The 20,256-nt window shown below is 39.0% G+C and overlaps 1 protein-coding gene across 5 annotated transcripts in view; it reads right to left on the reverse strand.

The window, feature by feature from the left end:
• SCAPER (S-phase cyclin A associated protein in the ER) overlaps positions 1-20,256 on the reverse strand; it is a 142,888-nt gene that overhangs the window by 34,521 nt on the left and 88,111 nt on the right. For all 5 annotated transcript variants that reach the window (XM_052671512.1, XM_052671509.1, XM_052671511.1 and 2 more), the window contains 3 exons: positions 17,466-17,581; positions 9,464-9,587; positions 2,746-2,975 (listed from right to left, as the gene is read on the reverse strand). In XM_052671512.1, coding sequence (XP_052527472.1) covers positions 2,746-2,975; positions 9,464-9,587; positions 17,466-17,581 — 470 coding nt within the window. The remainder of the gene's footprint in view (positions 1-2,745; positions 2,976-9,463; positions 9,588-17,465; positions 17,582-20,256) is intronic.

A 20,256-nucleotide genomic window follows, 5' to 3' on the forward strand; every position in this document is an offset into this window, starting at 1 on the left:
CTTAAACACACAACCACAAATTAGATTGAAAGAGAAAAAGAATGATCTGTTGGGTTAACGGTGACACAGACACAATGAATGGGAACTTCATCTGAAGCTGCTGTGAGCATTTAAGCCTTCATAAGGCTGGATGTAACCACAGGACTTTAAAGCTGTGATACACGGATCATCAGGAGAGAGAATACAGGCAACCTTAGAAATGCATTCTGAGTATCTGCTAGCAAGTACAGGGTATTTTAAGAGTTATCAGAATAACTACTGGCATTGAGAATTTAACATACATTAAATGCCACAACAAAAAAGTCCAAGTCTGTAAAAATGCATTTCATCAAAATATCTTTTTTCTCAAAAACAAAGAAAAAAAACAAACCAAAAAACTCTATGAAGGAATCTACCAAAGATTACAGAAGGGTACTGTCAGTTGGTGGAATCTGGTGCCACATGAAGTCATTCAGTTCAGCAATGTGGTGAGGTTAAAAATAAATCAGTTGGCTAATCATACAGCCCTGGGGTATCTAAGTCACGCTTACAATCAACATCTTAAGGCAGTATATTAGACTGCACAAAAGAAATGTAATTCGTTGGTGTAAGATCATCAAGTGTAAGTACCAGAACAGAAAACTTTCATGGTGGTCAGATTTGTGAAAAGCATCAGCTATGTCTCAGATTTTTTTACTTTCCTCAAATGCATTTACTCAAAATGCTTATGAAAGAAATGAGATTTCTCATTCAACAGAACAGATTGCCACCACATTAAAGAGAGAGATGAAACAGGAAATAAAAATTACATACATTATAGAATCAAACAAAAGCTGACAAAATGTCTTAAGGCTTAGCAACTGAGAGAAACAGAATTCAGGAGAATAAGCATCCAGAGGAATGTGCAAAACCTCTGCGCAACTGGTGAGAAAGGAATATGGGTTTGTTCATACAGTACTTCAAGAGTACAACACCTGAAACCTTCTCAGACATGAAGGAGTTCATTTTTGTAACATCCCTGTATTCCGAGGAGCTGGTATGAGCTGCATTTTCCTTGACAGAAACAGAAGCATGGACACATAAATCCACTTACGTCTTATTTTGTGTATTCGATCTGAGAGACCTATGCTCTTGTTTTAACGGTATTTGGCATTACATAGCACATTATATACTCTAAAGTAAAGCTCCCACTGACTTGCTGTTCAATGTGCTCAGCACTGTTGTAAATCAAACCCAGCTTTCAAGCTAGGACTCAAATTAATGACCGCCTATAAGAAGTCCAAGTGATGTTGTGTAGCACTGCCTAGGAATGCTATGTCACAGCAAGGACCTCAATCCTGTTCTTAAACTCAGCCTTCTGATGGTCAAACAGAAGTCTATGCTCTTCCTTTCTACCACTGTTAGCCTGTCTGCTGGGTACCTTCCCATGTCTGCAACAAAAAATGCAGTGGTTCTAAAAATCTGTCTCCTTAATTACACATAAGTTTTCTCCTCCTCAAAATCACAGAACAAAAATAGAAGGAAAAGCCATGTTCTGAGATCTGAGAAGTAGCACCTAAAAACTTGTCTCACTGTTAATCTAATAACAGATAGCTTATCTACCTGCAAAGCCTGGGGGAATTTCCTTTTCAAATCAGGCAGATCACGATTGAAACACATCAGAATTCTCCAGAAAGTAAGCAGATACGTTTTATGAACGTTTCACTTCCAAATTTTAACACATCAAATCAGGCAGTTACCACAGGGACGCTCAGCCACAACTTACATTCAAGCCATTTTACCAAAGACCTAGAATGTTTCAAGCAAAAATGACTGAAGCAATGTCTTTCCCCTTATCCTGCTAATAGAACTTACAGAGTTATTTTGATCAAAATTTTACCCACAGCATATATACATACAATATACAATATATATATAAGCACATAGAAAGGAAAGCTGCTACTAAAATACAGTTACGTTATAAGAATTGAAGTCAAATGATAGAAGTTATTGGGTGATCTTTACAAGAGAAAGTATTTATTGTATAGAAAAGTTCTGTGAATGCATGCATGGTATTCAGGATCACAAGTGCAAAGGGCATATACAGCTGGTGCAGAGAATGGAGAGAAAACATGGAAGGAAGGAAGCTGACTCCAAAGAAATGAGGTGAAGAAACTGACAGAAAGCTAACAAAAGAAGGTAAAGAAACCTAGATTACGAGGATGCTACACAAGTCACACAGCAATTAAAGGTGTTAGGATTAAAAAGGATCAATGAGGAGTGCAGACAACATGGAAGACTAACATTAGGGCTTGTTATAACTGTCCAATGGTTTAGATGACAGCATGTGATTAAGGCAATATTTGCTACAAGGATTAATTGAAAACATTATATGGACAAGCCATACAGGTGGATGCACAAAGCCAGCGTAAATAAAAACTAATCTATAAAAGATAACAAAAAAACCAAAGCAATTTAGCTGCCACAGATATTCATTAACCCAGAGACAGATAAATACAGAAACATATTTCAACCTCAGAATGAGTGAAAAAGTGCACAATTAAAAGACATTTGGTCTTTTGTATTTCTGTGCCTGCATTTCTCCTGAAGAAAATCTTTCTGCTTGGGAGTATAGCACTTCAGGGGTCTTCTGACTAAACACATATGCTACTTCTACTACATTAGAGGTTACTACATTAAGAGAAGTTTGTCTCTTAAGTCAAAGTAATTTCCTTTCTCTGTAATAAAGGAGGATTAGAGACATTTCAAGATTATTATTTTTCTAACCTGATCAAGTCTTGGATTCTGCTGCTGAAGGCTTCCACTTGTGAGGATTTGCTTTTCACTTCCTGTATTATCTTCAGTGTTGTAGAGTGGTTGTTCCCATCTGGGAAGCTGGAGATTAGGCACCTGAAAATCACAGCTGTTATCCTCAGGAGCCCCGTTGTTAGACCTTCAAACACCTGCTTATTTGCACTTCTTCCTGAAGTAGCATTATGGTCATCTGGAACATTAACCTAAGTAAAAGGGAAAAAAACCCAACATTTATAATTCAGTAAGAACTGTAGAGAAACACATACGAGTAGAACAAAATACAATAGTGAAGTCTAACAGCGCTGAGAGACATTCAAATATTTCAGATATAAGAAAGGGTCTATATACTCCTATACAGATATCATCATTTAAAACTGAATAAATCAAGTCAAAACTGAATTCAGTGTTTAAGAACCTAAGGAAACTCTACAGCAGCAGGGTATGTCATCAATATGGTTCTTGTGTAATACATACACTGAAGTTTTGATGAGCAACTAGCAAAGAAACCTTTTCTTAAAAAAACCACTGAACTGTGAATGTGGACTTTGATTTCAACCCTGTGTCATCACAAAGACATAGTACATATCTAGGATACACCAAGCATTGAGTAACAAGGTGCAGCAACAGCTCATTTCTGTGGAAGGAACAGCCTTTAGTATTGCACAGTAATCCTCTACTTGACTTTGGACAAACGCAATGTATGTGCATCTAAAAGAGCACACTGAAATACCTGACAGTAGGTACAGAGTACCATGGGAGGCCACAGGGGGTATCACTGGGTAGTGATAACAAGGTACAGTGAGGAATGCAGGTTTTTGGTTTGTTTTTTTTTTCCAGTCTGCAGGGAGGTAGCTTTTACATGCCTGAATTCAACAACAAATTACAGTAACTGTGGAGGCAAACTAAGAGGGTAATACATAGCTGCCTGAAGCCAGTAAAAGAGGGGAACCTTAACTGCATCCAAGCAGATGAATTACAGTGGATCCACATCACAAGTGAACAAAAGTCCTGACAGATTTTCTTCTAGCAAGTATCAAAACTTCTAGCAGTTTAATACTACAGTTAATACCCCAAGTAGGCAAGTATTTCAAAGACTGAAGGACTCCTCAAAGGCAAGACCACCTCCCTGAAAAAACTGAAAAAGAAAACAGAAAACGATATCCTGGGAAGACAGAAAGAGTTGCATGAATTCCAGGCATAACCCAACATATAAGGAACATCAGAATGGACAACATGGAGTAACACAGTTCTGAAATGCACAGCGGGCTGCAGGAAGTTTTATTCTCATTCCAGGTTAAAATCATTTACAGCCAGTATAAGCAAGCGAGGTCACAGTAAATTGCTTCTCCCTGTATAGGTATCAGGAGGGATTTGGTAACACTTGGTGACAAAGAACAACATGCACATTTTTTCATTATTCATGAGCTCCGAGCCTTGTGCCGGTACTTAAAGCTCAGAGCAATAGTCTGCTTCTGGTGGTGAGCCAAGAGAGCAAGTGAGAAGCCTTTAGCAGCTTATTCAAGTTCAATAGGAAAAATAATATTATGTTGCTTCAGTAACTTCTGCTGACTGAAACAACTCAGGCCTAATGATTCTAATTGCCTGCTGAATAGATGGATTAAGGTTTGTAACGTATAAATTAATTCTAATGTGTCAACCTGTACTAGGAACATCAGGCTTTAAAACACGGCTAACAAATGCTACTCAGAGCTTTTTCACCTAAGATGAAAAAAAAAGATATATAATCTCTCTTAAAAGATTTAACAATATATTGTAGCAAAGCCTTCCAGCTGCTGTGATGAATAGTATTATATAAACAGATGTCTATTTTTCTCTTCTAGTTAAATATATTTACATAGAGCATACAGTTCTCATATACATAAGTATGGAGTCCTTAGTTATACAATTCATGCCTCAGTATAAAACCATTCTTACTAATTTGAAGAATAAATACATCTGACACTCTTACTACAATCTAACATTTCTCACAGAGCTGATTTTTCACTTTTCATTTTTTGGGAAAAACGTGTAGGTGGATGAACACAAAGTGAGAACAAATGTGGTTTTTACCCAGTCTGTGACATAGAGGAGGTGAAGGGGAACTGTTTTAAAGAAAATGGGTAAATTTGAACTTTGTTCCTACCTTATTTTCCTTTGGAGTGAACTCACTCAGTGACAAAAGATCAACTCTTTATTGTAGAAGTAATTAACAGAATAGTGTGAAAGCATGTTGAGATTTATGTACAACATTAACTGGGATGCTTGCAAAAGTGATGTACTGCTGCATGTTAATCATTATATCACGTAAGGGGGTAGGAAATCTTAAGATTTAATAGTATAATTGTGAAACCTTTCAAGCTCTGCCTTCCGTGTTTGATTACAATAGAAATTAATGGTGTTCATAAAAACCACTGTTTGTTGAGCATAGGCTTTGGATAAGCAAGCATTACAGAACTTCCTATTTTTATTTGTGAGGTCTAAGAGGCCTCATAGTTTAACTGTCAAAAATCTACAAGTAACATTACCTACCTAAAGCGACCTGTCAAGTGATTGGTATCGTAAATGTTTCAAGTACAAAGGAAGAAGAGGAAAAATGCCTTCAGTTATCTGACAGATCCAACATCTCATCACTATTGTAATGTTCATGATGACTGTCAATGCCAGATGTCATAAAAACTCTTACTTGCTTTAAAGCAGTTTTTGAACCAATATGGTCTAATGAGCAGATTTCCAGCTCTGGCAGTCTCCATAAAAGCAATCCAGTAGAGAATTCCCATTGTGTAAGGGAATCCCTTGCTTGTGTAGAGCTGCTGTAAGCTCTTCAGCTGCGCCCAGCATCTAGGATTTAATCCTGCAAGATGCTGAACAACGTGGCCCCAATCCAGTAAAGCACTTAGGCACACATTCAATATAGCTGAAAGTGCTATTCGGTTCTGACTCATGCCACTGCAAGTACCCCTGTGTATCAATGTGCATTTCTTTGTGCTAACAAAAATATACTGTTTCCAGTTAGCACCACAGAGCTACCACTGAAAACTCATTTGTGCTTTTATTTTTCTCGTAAAAAGTATAATCCTTCACAGCCACGAGATGCTTCAAATATTGAGCCATTAAACCTAAATGGAAAGATCTCCAGCCTTGTAAAACACTCCATTTCTAGTCATCACTGGGCTTGCTTCTAAAACACTCCAGAAAATGTATACCTTCAAACAGTATTGAATATTGGATTTTCAGTGTAGCAACTACCAAACTAAAGAAATGGAACCTGCCCAGGAAGAAAAAAAAATATATTTTTTAAATGTATGTAATCATTTCTTTTATCCTAGCCCTATTTTCAACTGCATGCTATGAGACTCATGCACTGGCTTCCCAACTGAAGCAAATGAACAGAAACCAAATTTTTGGTCTTTCCGAAATTACATTATTAAAAGGACAGACAGATGTTGTTCTTTTTCACACTGCCAGCATTGTCTGAATTGCTTTAGAAACAGCCCAACATGCAGAGCTGACATCCAGCTGAGGCACTTTTCTGACGACTTCGATACTGCTAGGTGCTGCTCCTTGGATCTCCAACAGAGGGACAAGGGGGTTTCTCAACCTCTAAGTGATCTGGCAGCTAGTTTCTACACAGCCTCCACACAGACAAAGAGAACTGTTGGTACCACCGTGCCCAAGTGCTATGGAAACAGAAAGGAAGTTCAGAATGGACCGGAAGGGTCGAGCAGCACATCTCAGTGCCTGGGAGTTCACAATTCTGGTCACAGTCAGAGCAAGCGAACATGAAGTCAACTTATTTGCTGCAGAATACAAGAGGGAAATGTGCAAACGAAGAAATACAATAGAGCAATAAAACAATTAAAAACATCTTCATTTTCTGATTAGTATGGATTTGTATTACAGCTTAACTGATAACAACAGATATGCTAGGATGGAAAAGATCTGAGCGAGCCAACAATAACTTCTAAGTGTTTTTACTGGCTAAGATGTTCTCAAAAGCTTCTGGACATTTCCCTTTGATCTACCTGAGAGCACAGCTAGCAAACAAACCATCACATCTTTCATGGATCATCAGGAAACCATGAAAGTACAGGTATCTGAAATAGACAGAACCCCAAAATGCTTACTAAACCATCACTTACAGATGTAGGTACAGAAACATACGGTTTGTACAGATGGCTTTTCCAGACAGCAGCATGGAGAAGAACTTGACTAGTAAAAAATCCAACCAAAATAAGAAGCTAACTGTACACACCTACAGTTCCATGTAACTGTTTGTCTCTGACAGAGTACAGCCTTCCAAAATACACAATTAGAAAAGGTTTTCATTATTTTGCAGCTATCATCAATGCTCAGGAGACAAGGAAGAGCAGAGATAGCAAGTCTGTAGAGAAATGAAGTTACTTCTTGACCATCAGCCTCCCACGAATGTAGACAGGAAGGTTTGATGCAGTCGCCTTTCAAAGTTGGAGCCTGGCTGCTACTGACTTCAGTGGGCACTGACTTACACATTACCTGAGCTGATAAGAAGGCTCAGAAAGGCAAAATGATAAGTCATGTCTATAGAAGGTCTAGGAATGAGGTAAATTGCAGGAAGAAAGGTCTAATAGCTTTTAATAACTAGCTTGAGCAGGCTGGAGGTCACAAAAAAAAACCCCAAAAAACAGAACAACAAAAAACCCACCCCAAACCCACAAATCTCTACAGTTGATTCCCTATCAGTTGCCCAGCTCACACTGGGAGGAGAAAAAAAAGAACCAAACAAAAATGAAACAAAACTAAACCCCCCCCAACTTTCCCACAGGAATAAATATATATTACACTTCCATAAAGTAAGTGACCATCTTAAATTCAAATATTTGAAGTGCATAGCTTTGAGTTTTAGGTAAAATGAAGCTGACATTGCATTACATTTTGAGATTTAAAAACAAAACTAAAATCTAACTATATTGCATCAAAGCGAGGTTGGTATTTGCTGCATTTAAGAATATTTTTAAAGCCTTTTCAAAACTCAAACCTTTCTGTACACAGCAAATGTTAGCACATATTCAATAATTTGTTAAAATCTTGCAGCTATATGTTTTTTTTGCTTGTTTGTTTGTTTTTTACAGAGTATTACTTGGGGTTTATTATGGGAATATACACGAGACAGGAAGCATAAGCATCACAAGCATCACACAGCTCACCAAAGCAGTTAAATTCTTTGGAGGGCTGGCCTTTATATCCTGGCATTCAGAGCCTGATCCAATTAAAAGAAGTGCTTTCCATGTGGCCTTTTTTCTTAGAAAAGGAAAACTGAAATTTGATCTGAGTTGTATTTTTGAGAGAAGAAATCAGGGTTAGGGAGGTAGGGCTGTAGTTATTTATTTTTTACTTAAATACATATTTCATGGAATGATGATTTCTCAGTTCAAGGGCCAATTTTGCCTGAAGAGAACACAGAAGACTTTGTGCACAGGAAAGAAAAGTCCACTGTGGGTCAAGGGGAATTTTATGCTTTAGTTCCAGTTTTGTTGCAATCCAACAGCAGTATTTGGCAGCAGGCTGAGAGTACATCTACACATTGTAAATTCCCTCCGTGCAGTATTTCTGATCTCCAGGTGGCCGACAGTCTAAGAAATACCCTCCGTATTCATTCAGAAGAGGTTCAGGCCATTTACACAGAGCCGTGCCGATAAAAGGGAAGGTGTCTGGCATCAGAACGAATCTTGTCACTTGCAAAGTGCTGGAGGATTTCATCTCTTTGTAATTAAGCAGGGAGCCTGTGCTCTGGCTCGCCCTGCAGACAGCGAGCAGTGTTGTGACTGGCCCAGCACAATACATGCACCTTTCACTAAGTATATTTGAAATCTAATACCTGGAATCCTCTTGGAAAGATTTGGTGGAGAACAATGAGCTGGCAGCTACTTAGAGGACACCATACAGGTTGCATTCCTGTTTTCTTTGTTTGTGCCAAAGGCCTTTGGACCATCTTTTTTAAGTGTTCATCAGCAGTCCTATGGCTTGTGAGTCTAACAGCGTCATTTGAATTATTTAAAGTACGTACATAACTTTTCAATTAACAAACTGCTTGGCTCATGAAAATACATACACACGATTTATAAGTAGAAAACCAGGACTAAATATCTTATGATGAGCAGGTCACTATGAATTAAAAATGAGTTTTCAAATAAAATATTTAATGACGTTTCAAATTAAATGAAACATTGGAAAATTAAAACCTTCACTGTCAGAGGGTCCTGCTATTGAAACACCTCTGCAAATTCAGTTAACAGCAACATACTGAACTGCATTGTGCTTTCCATGTTGAAACACATAAGAGCACAGCAGACATGAACAACTTATAGCATTCTATACATTAGCCATTGCCACAGGCTGCATTAAAAAAGAAAGCCCCAGAATGGGTTAAGATTGACACACTGTCCACTCTCCAGAGTTCCCAGTGTGCGTGCTTCTGCAGAATTCATTAGCAGCACAGAGTATATCCATTTGTATAGAAGTACAATACATGTAGTTTACCAAATACACACAACAGAAGAACCTTACTTTTCTAATTGGAGCTTTATGATCATAGTGGTCCTTCTCAACACAGGCCATTCTATGAGCCTATGATCTCTTGGAGCTCTTACACTGCAAATACTGTAATATGTTTGTGAAAGAGGACAAATTTCTACGTTACATCTATTTTACATACCGTAAACTGGTGCATCAACAAGTCCATTAAAAAGGTGATCTTGTTACTAAAAAGAATATAGGTGCAGTTTTCCGTACAGTTATTGCAGGTGAGTCCATAAGCATTTACTGTACTGCAGAGAGACCTAAAAAATCAGGAGGAGAGAAAGAAAAATAAATGGAAGAACATGACAAAACAATATTTCAGTAATTTACAATTGTTCGTCTAAACTTGAAACTGAATATTTAAATGAAATAAGGGAAAAAAATAACACCTTACATGTTATGCAGCCACATTTAGCAGAACTCCCACAGTGTGTGGCTACCGGACTCTTCTGTGTTCATGGTTTACATCCTAATGACATGTCTTGGAACATACAGTTTGAAAAGCTTGAACTGCCTTGTGATATCTGTTAACTTCTTTTTATTAAGAACAGCTATGCACATGCATTCTTAGCAAATGCACACATGCATTCGTAGTACAAATCTAACACAAATTATGGCCGTGCTGCAAAGGCATAGCAGAGCTAAGGAAATTAGCTGATAATTATGTATTACTGTGTAATTGGGATAGGCAATATTCTTTTCTTCTAGCTTATTGGGAATTGGGGTACAAGGCCCCTCTTCTTAGCACAACCTTCAGGAGCAATTCATAGTATCCTGGGACCAGCTTTACAGAGGAGCATTTCTGCAGCACCTATGGACAAACGTAAGCAACAGGGAGCACTGAGTAGCTTAAACCAAGAAAGAAGATCTGAGCAGGTGAAACGCCTGTCCAAAAACTTCTACTGACATACTGTGAACTGCACAAGCTTTAAGCATCAGTGTGCAACTACAACAGCACCATGTGATCTACACCTCTGGCTGCAGGAAGGGGTAACAGGTTTGCCATAGAAAGAACAAAGTGTGAAACACAACAAGCCACTGCAAGCTCCAGGTACACCAGACACATCCTGCTACTCTCCCACATGTGGTACATCTGCACAGACCCCCAGCGCTCCCAGAACAGGACGTGTAGGGAAGCTGGGACCAGTCCTACAAAATACACTCAGAGACAAGAGGAATGTGACCAAGGATAACACTGTTCCAGAATAAACACAGAATCAATCTGTAGAACTCTGCTTCCCACAGAAGCAATCACTATTCTTATACAAATACGCACACGGACACCCCACACAAAAGCATCATAAATATATACAATAATAAATAAAGATGGTTAGCAACTCGAGTTGTTTGTCTAAAGGAAACTGAAAAGTATCATCAGTATTCTGGCATCATCTTTTTCTCAGCTTGAGAAACAATTCTGGACTTACAAACGCATTACTTCACTTGGTTTGATCTGTGAAAGTGCAAGGAACACCAACACCTTTCCTGTGTCAATATGCCAATTATCACCACATCACCAACTCTGTACGTTTTACTGTAGAGGTAATTAACTTTCCTGTTCTGTCTAATCAAATCAGTTACAATATGCAGTTCACATCATATGAGCACAACATTAAACCATTATTTATTGATAAGAGTGGTTAATTTTTGCCCATTTCACCTGATTTTTACCCGACAATTATAGCATTCAAAAATTCAATTAGCACGCTTCATATGCTTTTTTTTTTTTTTTTAAACATATCCTAATTACATAAAGATATTTATTTCACCCTTCTCAACAATAGTGAAAAAACATTAATTGACTCAGACTTTTTGTGGATGATTATTCCCTGGGTGGGTGAGTGCTTGCATGGGGCAGAGAAAGATGAAACTACATCAGTGCATCAGTTGGGGTTTTTTTTCCAGTTAAAATAAAAGGTGCTGATTTTCTTTTCACCAGCTATTCCGATTTAAAAAAATGATTAATTCAATTTAAATATAAACACTGCAGGATCAGGTGGGGCCTTGGCAGGTTAACTCATCGTTTCAGCAGGGCTGCAGGGTTTGTGACACAATGCAGCTAATTCACAACGTTTCTTGGTTAGATGGGATTTTCAGAACTGCAAGGAGGAGCACTTATTTTCCATTTGAACACAGAAACTTCCCACTTACTGAAGAAAAATCAACTGCGATAATGCATCGTGCTTTTGTATTTCCCAAATGAATCCTATGTCAGAAAAAGTATCTGAAATTTCAGAGGCTTAAATAATGGTTTTGAAAAGGTGCTTGAAGCAAATGGATGTCAAATTAATTTTTCACAACAATAAAGAAGGTTCTTTTAATTGTAACATAAGCTTGCTAACTGCGTTTCGTTTAAATGCATTCTGCTCATGGCACGTTCTGAACTATGACTCAGTTCCACTGTTTTCTCCAAATTCAGAATTGGAAGTGTCAGCACAGAAGCTGTCCCCAGGTGGTTTGCAGTGTTAAATGGCAGATTACAGGCAGCACAACTAATTTCTTTACTTTAATCTTATTAAGGGCACAACAGCTGTCAACTGTCACCATTTCTGCACAAGGCCTCCGAGACGAGCGCTGAGAGCTGCGAATGTCAAGCAAGAACTTTATTTAACCACCAGCTCAGCTCTCTGGGACGGACAACTAAAAAAGCAGCTCGGCTGTTTTTGCTTTTTTCCCTCTTCCTGTCTCAAGCTCTGATTGCTCCTCAGTACAAATCTCGTATCTCAAGTGATGGGTACTGCAGCTGAAATGGAAGAGTGTGAGCTTCACGCACAGCGCAGCTGTTTATCGATCACTGATGTTGCACTAAACTTTGTCCCTCACCCACAAATCAGCTTTACAGCCGTGTCAGACGGCATGCACGCTCCAACCGCATAATAAGTCTACCCTCTGATGTAGGGCTTTCCTCCTGAGTAAATCCAATTAGAGAAACACTCCTCCTTCTGGTACACAAACTTTGATCCAATAGAGAAATCTGTCTTAAAACTAGACAAAAAAACGTGCATCTGTGTAATATGTTCATTTCACATGAATACAAAGAAAGAGGACTCATTTTACCCAATATCTTCAAGCTAGATCCCAACCATTTGTGTGTACCCATGTGGATTTCATGTCTGCCAGTGCACCTTCACTTTCCCAAATGCACGCCATCATAAACAAGCTGACGAAGGCTACCTTTCATTCCAAACCCTGTTTGGAAAGGTTGCTGCCTGTTGAGGCAACAACAGTACCCAGCCACACAGAACTGAGCCACCCTCCTGCACCACTACATAAGGGTGAGGAGTCAGAACTTCTGCTTGAGAGAAACATCAGCACTCTGACTCTTCTCTTAACAAAGCAATCAGCTGAGAGCAGTGGAGGAGAGCTGCTGCTGAAAACCAGTGAGCAGAATGACTGCACGATGGTAAGAAGGGCAAAAGCTCACTTGATCTTGATTTTCAGTACGAATACAGACTGTGAAAGCAGGGGCCTCACGATCCAGGGTAAGAATTTGGATTGAAACAAAAATAAGTAAAAAATGAAGACAAAAAGCCCAGCCTTAGGTTGGTCCTTTACTCTTGGGTCCTATGATATCAAAAGGAACCCTCAAAAGCATTGGAGGTTCACAATCAGTAACTATTTTGTATGTATTTTACATTATTCAACGCTTCAGCTGCAATGTCTCATCACAATTAGCAGAGAAGGCAAAGCTCAGCAACAATTCTCCTTCAAGACACTTCCAAGAACTCATCAGATTTGTCCTGAAATGGTACTCTACTTGTGAAAAACAAAACCAACATCCTAAACAACTACAACTTAACTATCACACAACAAGTAATGGTCAAGCCATTCCTCTCCCCTAGTGTTTATAAGTGTGACAGAATCTGAAAGACCTCCACAGAAATCCTCCTGTGTTGGTTTATCAGTTACTTCACTACAAGATTAGGATCTCAAGTCAAAATCTACCTAGCAGTTCACTACTTTTGGCAATAAAGCTTGTTTCTGTATTGTGTGGTAGGACAATAATGTCTTGGTTTTGAGTGCTGCGAGTGGGACATCCAGCCCTGAGACAGACAGCAACAAGATACTGCAGAAAAGAGCCAGATGCTGCAGGTTTCAGATGCTGATCTTGCAGGGAGGTCCCTCTTCTGACTACATGTCCCTGTACTTTCAGTCTTCAGTGATTGTTTAGAGGGATAACTGCAGGAGAAGATACAGAAGTGTGTTTTCCAGTTTGGGTTGAAAGATTTGTGAACAATTCGATAGAAAAGCAGGAGTAGTAAAAACCACCAGCACAGGTTGGCTCCTTTAGTGAGTGTTCATAAAAGGAAAAATTACAAAGAACAAACCAGAAACAGTTCTCAGCTCAATACCTTCTTTTCTTGAAAAATCCCAACAAAATAACAACTGCTTGTGTCAAGGCCATCTATGGTACCATGCAGGTACTTCTACCTTCTGCCACAATAGCATCCACTTTAAACAAATATTAAGAGAAGCTGTATGCATAGAGAACATAATAAAGACAATTTCCATCATGTCTTACATAGTAGTAGCTGTCCTAATGAACAAAGGGGGACTGTCTAATTTGTATGTGAAGTGCTGGCTTCCTAAAGAACTCAAAATACTTTGCAAGTGTGAATGAAACAAATCCTACACAAAAATCCTTGTTTGTTGGCAGATTTGCTCCAATTGTCAAGGGCAGTAAGAAGGCACAACACGAAGGGGCTGAGTTGCCCACAGTGTATATGAAAGGCAATGCGGGGATGTGAATCGTGTTCTGGTTTTGATCGTAAGTCATGAAATTGCTTTATGGAGTTCCTACTTGCTTTTCCATACAAGCATAAGGAAAATACCATAAAACTCTGAAACCACTTGAAATTCTGCTGAGCGTGCTGAACGTGAGCAAACTCAGGAAGATTACAAAATGCTACTTTAAGAAATAAGGCAGCTGAACACTAATTTGTATGTTAACATCAGTAATAAAATCAACTGTAATCCATTGCTTTCCCTTTTCTTTCTTCAGTGCTTTATTTGAAGGGAGGAATACTGTTGGGACACCACATGTATTATCTGTCTCATAAATGTCACATCTTTTCACGGCATTTGCTGCCCTGCTAAGTCTAACTACCAATCTGGACAGAGGTACAAAACAACAGGCATATTGTTAAATCTTTGATAATAAAGCTTTATCCTGTAGACATGGGATTAAAGTTCTGAGCTGCACCATACTGCCAGGATTTTGGAGAAAGAGAGATGTAGATAATAGCCCATGTAATCTCCTCACCTACTTGTAAATAGCTTAACCTCAGCACAAAAAAACAGACACATTCCCAGTTTGAGTACCAATGGTTAAATGTACATGAGCATGCAAACAATCATAAGGCCAGCAGCGTCCTTCAGCAGAGCATAGCTGGCCAAAGGAAGACAGGAAGGCAATTAATGAAAGGTCTTAATTTAACTCGCCTCCACAGAGCTTTGCTTCACCTCTATGCAGAAATAACTGCTGCTTCATTTCGTTCAAAATATGTTTTTCTATATGAGAAAGAACATCACTGAAATCAACCACAGAGGGTCTGCACTATGTGCAGCAATACCAAGTTCGCTGTGACGCCCCCAGCATACGTTATGCTTTCCAACTCAGTTTTCAATGTATGTAAAAAAATAAGTCTTTGCTAAAATAGTTTATCCTTGGAAACAACATGGAGTATCTTACTGCTATTTTGCAGCATGTCATCTTGAGAAGCAGTAATGATAGAATGCAGTAGAAGTCTAGCAAATATGAGCAGCAATCACGTGAGTGGGAAAGTTTACTAGCAGTGATTAGGCCCACAAAAGCATGAATCACACACGGCATGATGACTGAGAACAGGTTTTGCTGAAGAATTAAGATGCCCTGAAATCCTATTAGTAACTTTGAAAACTTTGATTTCCTTGTCATTTAAACATTTTCACCCTATTGTTAGGGCAGCACAAGGAGATGAATAGCAACAGACTTTTGCATTTAATAGTAAGCTCTACAATACACATTAAGTACAACATTAAAACCCCTCGCACGGGGAATTGGATTGACTCTGACTTCAGCAACTGTTTCTTGGAAGAAACGTCACCCACTGAAAAATTATGATCATAGCTAAAAGTGTGCTGCACTGCATATAGAAGCCCAAACAGTAGGCTAGCAGAACCTATATAAACCTCTCCCATATGTTTGTTCACATAGAAACAGCTGAAGTTTGACACCGTGGCTTAGTGTTCTGTTATGAAAACTGTATCTGGAAAAGTTAAGTCTGCTCCTTTTATTCACGTGTCAAAGGCACAACAGGCAAGTTCCAAGTGCCATTGATGTAACAGTCTGAATAAAATCTGCCACACGTCCAGCTACTTCATCTACAACTCTGCCAACAGAGAAACAAAACCGTCCCAACTAAAAAAACAAAAACTAGTAATAACTAGCAATCTTCATTCACAACCAAGCCTGTGGGCTGAAAGACCCAGCTGGTGAGTGGGCTTTGTGCTCCTGGCCTCAGCAGCACTGGCACTGACTTAAAACATGGATGGGGAAGGGAACAAGGCTGCTAATGGGTTTTGCAGCTACAACCTTGAGAGCTAGAAGCTCTCTTTGAGTACCAACACAACATATGAAGATAATCTAGAGATGGAAGCTGGCTCCTTGTAACATAAGAGATAGCACAAGTTTTAGGAGGTCACCAGAGAGGTCTCTGCAATTTGTGTTTTGTTTATTTTTTGTTTTTTTAATTTGTTACATATTCTAGGAACCTCAAAGAACAGCACAGTTGTTGTACTTAAGGAAAAGGTAAAATTTTTCTTCATTTCTTTAGTCATTCGCACTGACAAACAAGGCATTAAACTGGAAGGATGCTGTCTGAACATTTAACTTACTCCCAGCAGCGAGTGGAACTTTGAAAGCGTTTTCCAATCGTTCATAAAAGGCAGGCTTTGTATCTGAGTCATGAATGGAGCAAAGCAAAGGTGCTCCGCAGCCTTGAGAAAGCAGGAAATGGAATATAACAGCATTAGCTCTACTACTTTCCTTCTTTAGGAAACAGAAGTCAATTTAACCTCATGTTGTGCTTGTTCCTATATAATATCTGTAAGGAAATTATAGCTTTTTTTTTTTTTGTATGCTCTTCTGTAGCAGGAATGAATGAAACCATATCAACTGCATTCCCCAAATGCAAGCAGTTCTGCTTAAAGCTATTTTATTTCTGTTTGCAGTAAATCTCACACTAGAGCTTAACAGAATACATTGTTAATTGAAAATACAGCATGCCCCACTGTAAGTAAACAGTGATCTTAATTTGAGGTCTAAGCTCTGGCACAAGATCATCATTTGGTACTCCTCCAAGTCACAAACACTTTGGTCGAGAGGTCAGTACAATTACACTGTTTTTTAAATGCTTCCTTACAGATTGAGTATTATTTTTCATTCTCCCAGGTGCTGCTGAGCACTGTAACATCAATTCAGGATCAGAGGAACTGGGTGGACTCACAGGAAGTGCATTCTGCATGAACTACAGGGAATGGAGGAATTTTATTCTTTTCGAAGAGCAAAGTTAGGATATTAAAAGCACATTTTTTTCCTAGGTGCTCTTTCCTAGCACTTCATATCTGGTCCATAATATATTACTGGCCATTAAAGATCCAAAACCACACAACGCAGCGCTTACATTCAAATCATTAGAATATCAACTTAAATCTACAAAGGAATTGCAACAATGGCACACAGCAGAACATTTTAGACTCGGTCGCTCTTGTACAAAAAGCATCTTTAGCTCTTTTATAGCACAAATGGAATTTTTAGGGATTAGACATTTCAACCCTTCTACTCTTACGTGCTATGAAGAGTAATTCCTCTAATCCACAAGAATTTGGATTTACTTGTTTGTAGGAGCCCTTTCATCTAGCACTATCTCAAAACAACTGCTTCACTTTAAAAGTCTCACAGTAAGGGAATGAGAAGCCCTGGACTGAAAACCAGAGGTTGAGTGGAAACGTCTTTCACCTTTCATGGCAGCACAAAATAGAGCGTGACTATTTTTTTTTCCTTCAACACTGTAAGAAGGAAGCAGAAGCAGCGAAGCAGATGTTAAATGAATATTCAAGTGATACTAAATGACAACGGAAGGACCAATCATACTTACTTAAAAGGAATCCGTGAAGCTGTGTTCAGATTGGTGGGAGCAGTCATTGCTTGAAGAATGTGCTCCAAGGCAGTCAGTCCTCCTGCAGCCCGAAACGCTATCTGGTCTGCTGTGTTCTGCAGAAACAAAATCACAGCAGAGAACCCACAGAAACGTTCAGAAAATTCGTGCATAAGCCAGGTGCCTGGAAGACAACCGGCCTGAGATGTTGTGTCAACACAGGAAATGTTTAATCCATGCATTTATCATGATGAACACCTCTGAAAAAGGGCAGTGAGATGCCAGTACACAAAGAAGAACGTTTTTCAGAAGGCACAGGAACAGAAATTCTCATGTTATGGTCTCAAAGGCAATACAAACGTACCACGTGCTATTATTTAGGTAACATCTATAGACTAATACCATAAATATTTTCCATAAGAACACACTGTTGTAGGGATTTCACAGAAGTCAATCTTTACCTATTGCTGTTACCTTTGTAGTTATACTCCAATGCTTTTTTAAAGGATTAAGCAAACATGGACCATCTCTAGATGGGTATTTCCTCTTTCTTATATGCTTTTCCAAAAGGAAACTATCTCCAGGCTCGTTCCTTGACGTGGTTTATGTACGCATAAAATTGCTTATGCAGATCACTTTAAAACATGAGTGCCATCATTATGCTGATGAAATCCAGTTACGTATTTCAAAGCATGGGAACCCCACAAATTCAGTCCCTTGTCTGGAAGAAAGCCTGGCAGCATCACCAGGCAGAGTGCCAGTTACTAGAAATGCTCTCTGACAGATGCTGCTGAGGATATGAGCTGGTTAGCTCTTCTGCCTTCTCAAATTAATTACCTGGAGTTTGGGAATCAGGTTAAAAAAAAAAAAAAAAAGGACATCATTTTGGTAATGCTTCAGTTATGGGAAACTACCTAAGATTGAAAACGTCACTTGACTGGTGCAGGTTCTCTCTTCTTTTTCCCGTCAGGCGCTTAGCAAGTAACAGCAACTCAAAATTATTACCCTTTCAGATCTTTTGTCACATTCACTGCTTGCACCTTATTGAAAATGCACCCAAATTAATCAATGCTCTTGGATTTGAAGTATCACATTTGCTTTTGGTTTGTTCTGCATTCATCATGCTATTGGTGTTGCTTTTAAATAGATTCCTTGAAAACTAATTCTGTACATAGTCCTAGCATTACAGATCAGCTTCTTATTCTAGGGGTCCCCTTTGTGCTTCCACTTAACAGGATTTCACACCAAAATGCCATTTTGCCATCACTGTTACAGTCTGTAAACGTTACTAATCGATGCTCATCTGCTGCTGTGTTACCTTGTATTACCACTGACCTGTATGATAAAATACAACACTGTGTCTGTGTTTGCATGCAAGACCTACTGGAATCATTACAGCTTTCACTTTTGTAGCTCCAAAGGCACAGAGCAGATCAAGCACCATCTCAGTATGAAAAATGACAGATCCTGTTGGGAGACAACATTAAGTCCCCCTATTTGGGAAGAGCACAAACCAGTATGGCACACCTCTGCTGCCTGAAAGAATGCTCCAGTCTACTAACTTCACCTCTGGAATTACTTAGCTAGACGCTCAGGAAAACTGTCTCAATTTCCCTAAAGAAACAGCTCTTTGAGAATGCCTGCATACTTCTGTGGGAGATTTATTTAGCAAAACAATCAACACAATGGGGCTCATGTTTGTTGAACAGAAGAAAACCCCACACGTTTGTCGATTTTTAACAGTGGAACTTTTTGGCCTTGCACATTTTCAGAAATACAACAATCTCTAAAACCATTTTCATACATCTCAATCATAGGTACAGAAGGATGCCAAAGCTTTCACGCTGCCCAATAATAAGCAGGAGATGAGGCAGAAAAACCACATGGAAAAATTATTATTGCTGTCATTCAGGCATTTCTTAACAGAGAGAGGAAGAGGCACAAAAGATGCCACCTACATTTGTCTTACACATTACAGAAATAACAACAGAGATGAGGCCTTCAGAACCAATGATGTCGCACTCAAAACTAATGTAAGAAAAAGAAATCTCGTTTTCCCTGCATTTCAGAAGTCTCTATCAGTGGGAAATGCAGCAGCCTGGTTTGTACAGGAAGAATGGTGACACAGCTGAAGTGATGGTAAGTATGAATCTGTAATTTTTTGGATCATTACGCACTTGTCATTTAAAGCACGTGGCTACCAGCTTTGACACAGCAGCATACTCATCATGCATCTCTACACACTAATGCACAGGTGGCAAACTGAACAGAAATGACCATAAACACGATGTAACAATCTTTAGGATTAACTAATAACTAAGCATTTCAGCAAACTTCTACAATTCACCTTTGTTTTTTAATGTTGTCAGACAATCAGGAAAGCTCCCTGCATAACAAGCGAGCATGGCTGACTTATTTTCCTACCTGTTACAACACCTTAATGGATTTGAATTCTTCTTCTGCTCTCCTATGGCTTGAGTGACAACTGACTAATAGGATTACAGGCTCCGTTCCAATAATACAGCTCAGCAACATGCCAGCGAAAAATGACAGCCTAAACCTGAATTACATGGCCTGGGAATCCATCCAATTATTAACTAAAGTAACTGTTATTACCTAACCTAATCAAAGGAGAAGCAGCTGTTAATCTTTGGTGGCCTGCAGTGTAGCAGCGGTCAGGCTGGATGAACCGTCTTTGTACTTGACTCCTCTACAGACAATAATTATGTCCTTTGTGATCACGAAGGAAGGGCTTCCTAACCTTTCAGACACAGGCAGCAGATGGGGAACA

Source organism: Tympanuchus pallidicinctus, unplaced genomic scaffold, assembly GCF_026119805.1.
Source record: "Tympanuchus pallidicinctus isolate F22 unplaced genomic scaffold, pur_lepc_1.0 scaffold12, whole genome shotgun sequence".
Taxonomy (NCBI): Eukaryota; Metazoa; Chordata; class Aves; order Galliformes; family Phasianidae; genus Tympanuchus; species Tympanuchus pallidicinctus.